We start from the raw sequence: 9,613 nt of genomic DNA on the forward strand, positions 1-9,613 counted from the left end.
TCTCAGCAGTCATGTGATGGCGTCGGCAAACGCGGTGCACGTTCCGGCATGTGTAAACGGCTGCGTAAGACGCTGTGGCCTCTCCCCCTTACTAGAGAGTACTACTGCACGTTTCTAACGCGTTTGTGCTAGCGTCCCCTTAAGCGGGAGATGGTGCAATTATAATGAAGGGCGCTGTTATAAAATAGGAATGACGTCACATATGGCGCGTGTCATTGGTGGAAGTCAATCGTTCGATTTAGTGCGGCGAGACTGGGCGAATTACACGGAAGATTCACGGTTTACCGATGATTCCATCCGGAGCTTCGCCCATTCATCATCATTCACCCCGTGGATATGCGGTGTTTTTTTGTGTTGGGCGTTACATTCCCATAGCATGTGTTTGAGTGTAGCTGTTTCCTGTTTGCATATATTGCATGTGTCTTCTTTGTGTACTTCGGGGAATATCCGTTTGAGGTGAAACGGGTTCGGCAAGGTTTTTGTTTGCAGTTGACGTAGGGCCACCGCTTGTGCCTTGTTTAGGTCTTTGTGTGGTGGTGGGAATACTCTTCTGGCTTGTTGGTACATCTTTGTAATGGCGTTGCATGTGGTCAGTCTGTCTCGTTCGTTTCGGGGGTCTTCTCGAGAGGCCGGCCGGGCGCGGTCCGTCAGCTCTCGCGCTCCGCGGTGGGCTACCTCGTTGAGGTTCGGGGGTGCCTGGTCACCCGTGTTGACGTGGGCGGGGAACCATACGATACGACTCGGGTGGTCCTTGGGGGTGCGTATTATTGCGATAGCAATTATATGGACACTCAAAAGCAGATTTCTGCCGTCGGCGTCGCCGTCGCCGTGAGGTTCCGTATGACGTCAATGGAGATGAAATCGTCGCCGCGCGCCGAACGCTGTATGTGCGAGTGAAAGGGCTCGAGGGACGCGCGCTTTCACGGGGAGTGAACGCACGGCGGAGAACAAACGCGCGTTCTGCGCTGTGCTCCCTTAAGGGCTGCAGAAGTAGGCGTCTCTTTCCTCCTCTGCAATCACCATATATGTAGAGCAAACGTGCCTTCTTCCGACGCGCGAAAGGGCGTGGGGGAGGGGGCGGGGGAGGGAAGGAAGGCGACGTTTAGCTGCGGCACCAAGTGCCTATTTATATGAGGGGCTCCGGCAACAGTCACCAACGCCGCACGCATTTTGATCGAACGCGGGCGAAACGCCGACGGCGTCGACAACAGTTCTGCGTGTTGCCGGTGCTGCTGCATGTCCAAGTTTATACAGCTGATAAAGCAGCTATCATTACTCCGTATAGCTGTCTTCAAATTTGCTATCGCAATTGATGCTTCGCCTTTCAGGTGAAACTCCGACGACTTTTTCTCTTAAGAATGTTAATGGCTTTAGGAGAAATGCATCTTTTGGCAAAGTTTCTCACCGCCGCCTGGGAGTCGCTCAGGACGGTATTGCAATCCGGATTCGACAGGGCCAGGGCAATGGCTACCTCTTCGGCTTCCTCTGCATGTTGGGTTTCGACGCTACACGCGTTGGCAGTTTTGGAGTTGGTGTCTATTACTGCTACAGTGAAGCGTCTGGCATCGGGGTGTTCCGCGGCGTCAACGAAGCGCGCGTCGGTTTCCCTTCCGTACGATCGGAGGAGGGTTTTGGCTCTTGCTAGTCTGCGACCTTTGTTGAAGTCAGGAGATATCTTTTTTTTCTTTTTATGTAATATGCCTCCAGCATTTCTCGTGCCAGCACTTCGTTGCTTCTACCCAGAACGCTGATCTTCTTAAACCTTGTATTACATTTACATGCTTTGCAGTGTAAAGGTAAATGTGTCGAAAGGTTATTCGTAATGAAAAGTGCATGCTCTCTCGCTCTGTCGTTAACACATCGGCCCGTTTGGCCGATCTAAACTATGCCGCAGCTGCGCAGAATTTCATACACACCCACCGCACAGGTGACGTCGGGATATACATGCCTCTTGCCACATATAGGCGGCTTGGGCGCTTTTGAAATCCGCGGGCACAGGCCTGACAACTTGCTTGGTGCAGAGAGGACCACAGGGACATTGTACCTATTCGCTACCTTCTTAAGGTTGTGCGCAACCTTATGTACGTAGGGTACAACTATTGGCCTTGTTTCCATCGGTTGCCGTTCCTTTTTTTTTTCTTTCAATTTTTGAAGGAGCGTTTCAGCTACAGCGCCAACGACGGAGCGAGGATACCCAGCTGAGTAGAGCCGGTTGACCTGAGTGTCAAGGCTCTCCGCCATCCTGTGAGGGCACGATCTCGCCAGCGCACCTTCCAAGCACATAGAAGCAATGCCTCTCTTAATTGCTTTTGAGTGAACGGCATCATAGGGCATCAACTCTTTGCATGATCGGGGATGGTAGGCCCAGCAAATATGTTCCTCTCACAGCGTGAGGCTTAGATCTAAAAATTGTATTTTGTTGTCAGTAGGAAGCTCATGCGTGAAGGACAGCCCCTTCGCATGTTGTCTGAATTCCATCAAGATTTCGTCCACCAAGTTAGTGGTAGTCATACATGGTTTAGTATTTAAAACTACTAAAAAGTCGTAGACATATCTAAAATCCCTATGCACCTTTGCATTGTCAAACCTGAGCTAGCATTCTGTCAAAAGAGGCTAAGAACATGTTGCACAGCACTGGGGCTACGCACGATCCAATACAGATCCCGTTTGATTGAATATAAACCTGCTCTTCGTGCGTCACAAATGCCGAACACAGATAAAATTCCAGTAAGGCCATGCAATTATCAACGGAAATTCCTGCAGTCCTCTCAAAGGCAAGAACGCCAGCCTCTTTAGTACAGGTTCTCACAACGGTAAATAATTCTGTATGCGGCACCGAATAAGATAAATCTACTATGGCAACTGGGAATGCACAGCCACCCTGTTGAAAACGTTGCGAGAACTGCGTAACGTCATCCGAATTTCTAGCGATATATGGATCTTCCACCACAAGCGATTTTAGTTGCTTTAAAAGAAACCGGCTTACAAGTTGTTGCTACGAATATCGTTCACTAACAACAGGGGCGTAGCCAGAATTTTTTCCGGGGGGGGGGGGGGGGGGGGGGGAGGCAAACGTCTGCGTTCCGCTTCGTGACGTGATCGATAATAAATATCGGTAGTTTAAGCAGACTCTATACATGTAATATCAAAGACATGGGACGCCCCCCCCCCCCCCCCTCGCGTGTGCTTGTGAAGCAATTAAGCAAGAAGTGAAGTAAGCTCAGTAACATACAGTAAGTACGACAGGTACAGTGAGCGTTTGTAGCAACGCTCTCTCATCGCGCCACTGAACGGAACAGTCTTCGAAAACGCATCATTGAGACGACCCGCCCGATCGGAGAAGACATCATTAATTGTTAATCTTCGTTAAGCGTAGATGGCGTCGTCCTCGTCGGGGCGAAGTGCGTTTCACAAGTCAAGGCCGGCTATACCAGGCTATACCTACTCCCACAGCAATAGCTTGTTCGCTGCGTCTTTGCGCTAGAAATCTTAAGTACGCGCAAAAACACGTAAGGCTTTTTTTTCCCGAAGCTTTCGTCGCCCTGCTCCCTCATACGAGAGGGTTGCATTTCCTGCGGCAAGTGCATGGGCCGCTGTGTCTTCCGCTGTGTGCGAGTGTGCAGCCGTCATTTGCCTTTACGACAACAGATTCAGAGTTGTACAGAATATTTCACCGCACAGCATAGATATGGCATGTGTACGCATTTTAAGTAGTGCGTGCAACTGATTTCTGCTTCACTTACGCCGGTGCAAACAGGAAGCGGCCTTGTACCTCACAGAATCTGGACTGACTGGTGTACTAGTGATGCAAGAATGAACTCGGGTCATGTTCAGTGCATAGCGCACATAACTAATTTCTCAGGACGCGTGAACTCCGACGAAAACTGTCAGTGACTGCAACAAGAGTTTACTTACGCTGTACTGCGCACAGCAGTAATCCATGCTTGTCGGCTGTCTGTCTCGTGCATTCTGTTGCGAGTCGGTGGAATTTCACTGCTCGCATCAACCCCTTCGTGTGTACATTGCTGGTTTGGGATTCCAAAACACAACAGCAACTACCAGCCTTCCATAGGGGCGCAATCGCAAACAAGAGCGCGGCCTAACCGGCACCTGAATGGAAGCGGCGGGAATGTACAGTGGAAATTTCGACCACCTGGGGTCTTTAACGTGTACCTAAATCTAAAACGGGGCTCGAGCATTATCACCTTCATCTAAAATGAGGCTGCCGAATTGGTTGCATCATTTGTTGCGCATTTGTTGCTTAAGAATGCGGACGCCACATTCTCGCCCAAAGCCTCACACAGTGTCAAAGCCTTGACAATCACCGTGACAGTTTTTTCCATGTGAAGACATGATTCGCTGTAAATTACCAACCCACGCGGAAGCGCCCAGGAATGAAATTGTGATAGTAGCACCGTTTTCTTGAATTATGTCAGCGCGAAGCGACGAGAACAAAGGGTTGGTAAGTGGTGGGGTGGGGGGGGGGGGGGGGTGCGCAAGAAATTTCGGGGTGGGGGGGGTCCTGGCTACGCCCCTGACTCACAATACACCGGAACGGCTTCTCTGGCTTGTGTGTTTTCACGCTAAAACAGACCGACAGCATACGTAGTTTCGCAGCATTAACCGCTTCGGACAGTCTTAAAAGTTGAAGATCCTTACTCAGCAATGTGGCCTTGGCTTTTACCTTGGTCTCCTGAATCTTCACTGGCCTGAAGTTCTTTCCTATTGCAAGTGCAGCTTGTTCACTGCAGGCTCTGGAAGACATAACAACAAATCCTCCCTCCTTATCGACTTGCAGGAGCTGGAAATTGTTTTGCTTAAAATAGGAAACCACTTCTCTAGTTGGATCCTTACAACACATATGTTCACGCTCTACACTTTTTGCAAGACACCCAACTCCTTCCAACAGGCATCTTTCTTTGTCTTCACCTTCCACCGCGTTAGGCACACGCCTATTCAGTGCCAGCAATCCGTGAACTTGAAGTCCCGGGGACGTGGAAAGCTTTGGTCCTTTCTTCAGCGTGTTGGCTAGCCGGACAGGTTTTGCAGCTTCCTTCTTGGTAGGCTTGGTCAAATGGTTTAACGTACATCGCCACCAAAACTCCGTCGTCTGCTGCGCAGCCCTCTGATGGGACGAGTTTCTGATGAGCTAGCCATTCTGTGTCAGAGTCAAATCACTCGCTTCGCAGGCAGTCCTGCAAAATGCGAATTTGTCTTCAAACTTCTGACTTCCACACTCGGCAAATCCTCTTCGCGTGCCCGATTGACGCCTTCACAAACCCGCACAAGGCTTGCACTTCGATGTGGTAGGTTATTTCTCGAATAAAGTTAGTTGCGAGTGATGCTCTTTTCTTTCGCCTGTCTTGTTCCTTGGTGTGTTGCGTCTTTTCGTTGTATGAAACATGTACCAACTAACCCAGCAAGGTTTATTAAGATATATTTACTAATTTCATCACCCCACCTAATTTTCTGCCGTCCTCTACTGTGCTTCCCTTCCCTTGGCAACCATTCTGTAACTCTAATGGTCCATCTACCCTACCCATTAATTGCCTGGCTAGCTCCATTTGTTTCTCTCCATTTGTTAGCCCTCTGATCCGCACCACTCTCTTCCTGTTATATTACCGTTATGCCTTCCATCGCTTTTTGCGTTGTCCTTAATTTGTTCTCGAGCTTCTTTGTTAACCTTTCTTGTGTGTGTGCTGTAATATGGTGTAATAATTGGGAAGAAAATCAAAACCGGGCTGCGACTTGCTGCATAGACCGTGTGGGGATTATGGAAACCGATAATTCCGCACGTCCAGAGGCGCGCCAGGAGACGCGAGTAGAGCAGACGCTCCTTGCACGGTTCTCCCGCTCAGGAAGGCCAGGCGGCTTCCCGGCGGCGCGAGCTCACCCCCTCCCTTCGAACCGGTCACATACCTAGACCGTCACGTGGCCGCGGCGTCCCGCGCCCATTGGACCGAGCCCAGAACGAGGCGGGGCGGTCACGATAGACGCGACCGGCGCACGCCGGGGACGGGAGAGACGACTGCGAGCCGCGACGAAGGACGGAGCTCAGGTAACCATCTTGTTCCCTTCCTTTGTCGTGCCCTACCTCGTTCGACCACGCTCGACCCCGACAAACGTCGAGGTCGACTCTATAGCCTGCTTCCAAGCGAATTCCCCCTGGAGCAATAAACCCTGTTTGTACTTGTTACACTATCGTGCGTTGTCGTGTTTCTGCCAGTCCTGATACCGCCGAACCCCGGTAGTACAGGGCAAGCACAAGGGAGTTGGCCGTCAAGCCTAAGCCTTAGGGACAAAGGCGGCTTGAGAGAACCCGGAGACCACAACTGGCGCCCACGGAACGTGAATGCTCGCTTGCAGACGCAATCGAGCAGCCGGCTCCCACTACACGATGACGAGCCCACAGTACGAACTGAACGATCTCAGGGAGTTGGCCGAGATCTGCAGTCAAGCCAGGGAAAACTCAGGCCTGGCTGCAGCGGCCGCGTCACCCACAAACTTTGGCCGTGAAAGCACGTACAACATTCCTATACCCCCTACAAATGTAGGAGTGCCCAACCCCGCGCACCTCACCAACACAGCGGCACATGTCGGCGAGCTACCGAATCTATTCTCGTCACTCGGCGAAATATTGGTTCCCTCCGTGCGCGCCGTAAACATAACGGATTACGGCGGCGGATTTCCAGAGACCTGTTTCGAACGGCGAAGGATCTCTCGCCGCCACACGCGTCCCCAGAACGTCAGAAAATTTCGGCGTGCATTACCTAGGGCTCAACTCAGACGGGGTTGTACCCACAACAACAGCACGCGCCCCGGGCGCAGCCGCCCCGGCCACCTTGGGCGCGCACCCACTCTGGCCAAACGGCACAACTACTTCGGCTCTCGGTCGCGCAGCGAGATCACCACGCGTCACGGAGCCCGATAGTGGCCCGTTCCCAGTAAACACAGGGACCTCCGCAATCGGGCCGGACAGTTTCGGAGGTTCCAATAGCGGAGGAAAACCTGCAGACGCGGCAAATCCCGTGCACTTTCTGGCGAGCGCTTTGCAGCAGGTGTTGCAAACCGCAATTTCACCCGGGCCTCGTGTCGGAGTCCCGACACCGACGTACAGTGGCTACGGCGATCAAATGAGCGCCAGCGTTTTTCTACTGGCGTTGCGACAGTACGAGCAAGCGACTGGCATGCGCGAGAGCGCGGTGTTGGAGAGAGTTCTCCCGGTTGCTCTAGTCGGCCAGGCCGCCCGGTGGTACCGTTTGGTAGGCCACACGGCGAGCACCATGGACGAGTTTCGTAGGCTGTTCAGAGACGAATTCCTCCCGTATGACTACCGACTGCAGATGCGGAGGGAGTTGGAACTACGCACACAGGCCCCGGACGAATCGCTGGTGGAATACGTTCGGGCGATGCAGGAGCTTTTCGAGTATGCTGATCCGAGCGCTTCGAACACGGAGCGAGTGGAGCGGGTAATTCGACAAAGCCACCCTACCTTCGCACTTTATCTGCGGAGTTCACGCTGCAGAGACCTGAACGAGCTGGCCGCAGAATCACGCAGGGTGCAAGCCGAAATCTCGGCAGCCCGCGCGTACCGACCACCGCCGCCGCCATCGGAGTCCTTGGAACCAAGCTGCGCTTGGCACGGCAGCGGGCGCACGAACAGCGAGCACGCTGCGATGCCGGGTCGGTCCGTAGGTGCAACGGCGCCGTTCGAAATATCGGACCGCGCCCTCGATCCCTACGCATGCGGGTGGAGGACCGCGCAGGCAATACAGTCAAAAGGCTGGTGCAGCGCACAACATCACGCCCGATCAGACGATTACAGGCCAGTACCGAAACTAGGCAGATCCGCTAGAAACGCGATCACGGATGGCCGTCCTCAGCCCAATGCTTGGAGATCGGCGGAGCAGCCCGGCTTAGCACAACCCACGACGCGGAATACCGTACGTTGTTTCAACTGTGCCCAGACGGGACACATCGCGCGTGAGTGCCCTAACCAACAGGGAAACGAGACGGGCCGCCGGTAACAGTGCCGGCGGCCAAGGCAACGGCCCGCGAGGCAAACACCATCGCGGCATCTTCTGTCTTTCGAGTCGGAGTGCAGAACAACGGGAATGCCCCCTTCATAGACCTCGCAATCGCGGGGACTAAGTTCAAAGCATTACTCGATACCGGGGCAAGCGCATCGATGATCGCAGACGAGGCCGTCTCCCACCTTGCGCAGAGAGGGGTCAAGTTGCGGCAGCGAAAACTACCTCTCCAATTGGCGTGCGGAGAGGCCTGCTCGAACGGCGGCGTGCGACTCGTCGTGCGCTGGAATCAGCGGCGGCAGAGGCAGCGATTCATTCATCTGGCTGGCCTCGCGGTCCCAGTAATCCTCGGCCGAGATTTCTTAGCGAAGAGTGGCATTGTAATCGATTTCGGCAACGGAGGCTACCGGGAAAACCCGTTGGCGCCGCTCACGCCTTTCGCCGCACCGGCAGTCGCCGAAGTGGAAAGGAGGAATCTTTTCGGCTAGAGCAACGCGCCTCGCGAGCGGCCGGAACCGCTGGCGGCGACTTGTCAACACGGATTTTCGCCGAGACCGGATCAGAAAATGTGCGGATCTCCTGGCGGACGCCGAGTATCTGACGGAGCGCGAGTGAGACCGCGTCTTATCGTTGTTAAACGACTTCGATGAGATGTTCACAGACCGCCCAGGATGCACGAAGCTGGTGCAACACCGCATCGAGACGGGCGACGCGCAGCCTTGGAAATCCAACCCTAGACCGGTCAGCCCTGCCAAACGGGAGGCAATTGACGCGGCGCTACAGGAGCTGCTCGATGCGGGTATCGTACGGCGGTCCACGAGCCCCTGGGGTTTCCCAGTCGTGCTCGTCCCCCAAAACGATGGCAGTTCCCGTCTTTATGTGAATTACCGGCGACTAAATACGGTCACGAAGAAGGATGCGTATCCCTTCCCAAGAGTGGACGAGATAGTTTCCAACCTCGGTGGAGCGAAGTACTTCTCGACGTTGGATGCTAGCAAAGGCTATCTCCAAGTAGAGATGCGACCAGGCGACGAGTGCAAGACGGCATTTACTTGTCACAGGGGCCTCTACGAATTCGTACGGCTGCCCTTCGGTCTCTGCGGAAGTCCGAGCACGTTTCAACGGCTCAGGGGCGTAGCCAGAAATTTTTTTCGGGGGGGGGGGGGGGGGGGGGGTTCACCGGCCCGACTGGGGGGGGGGGGGGGGGGGCGAGCGTCTGCTTTCCTCTACGTGACGTGATCGATAATAACTATCGGTAGTTTAAGCAGACTCTATGCAGGTATATCAAAGACATGGGACCAGTTACCTAATTAAATCTCAGTAACGTAAAAATTACTGGCGGCTACTCCACTGTGCTGGAAACAATACGCACTAGGTTTGCTTCGCGTAACGCCGTTCCTCCTTTTCTTAAAAATCGTGCTGCGTGATAGCTGGGACACCCTGTATGTCATTGACTTTCTCGCCCGCAGCAACCCTTTTAATTACTGGTTCCGTAATACCCCCCCCCCCCCCCCTGCTCGCGTGTGCTTGTGGGGAAATTAAGTAAAAAGCAAAGCAAGCTCAGTAAAATGCAGTAAGTACAG

At 53.5% G+C, this 9,613-nt stretch overlaps 1 protein-coding gene across 1 annotated transcript; it reads left to right on the forward strand.

The window, feature by feature from the left end:
* The first annotated feature begins 6,397 nt into the window (after nt 1–6,397).
* On the forward strand, nt 6,398–8,027 carry LOC119441895 (uncharacterized). The gene is made up of 2 exons (XM_049661312.1): nt 6,398–6,599; nt 6,901–8,027. The coding sequence occupies exons 1-2, from the start codon at nt 6,398–6,400 to the stop codon at nt 8,025–8,027; spliced, it is 1,329 nt and encodes a 442-aa protein (XP_049517269.1).
* The last annotated feature ends 1,586 nt before the right edge of the window (nt 8,028–9,613 follow it).

This window comes from Dermacentor silvarum, chromosome 1 (genome assembly GCF_013339745.2).
Source record: "Dermacentor silvarum isolate Dsil-2018 chromosome 1, BIME_Dsil_1.4, whole genome shotgun sequence".
NCBI lineage: Eukaryota > Metazoa > Arthropoda > Arachnida > Ixodida > Ixodidae > Dermacentor > Dermacentor silvarum.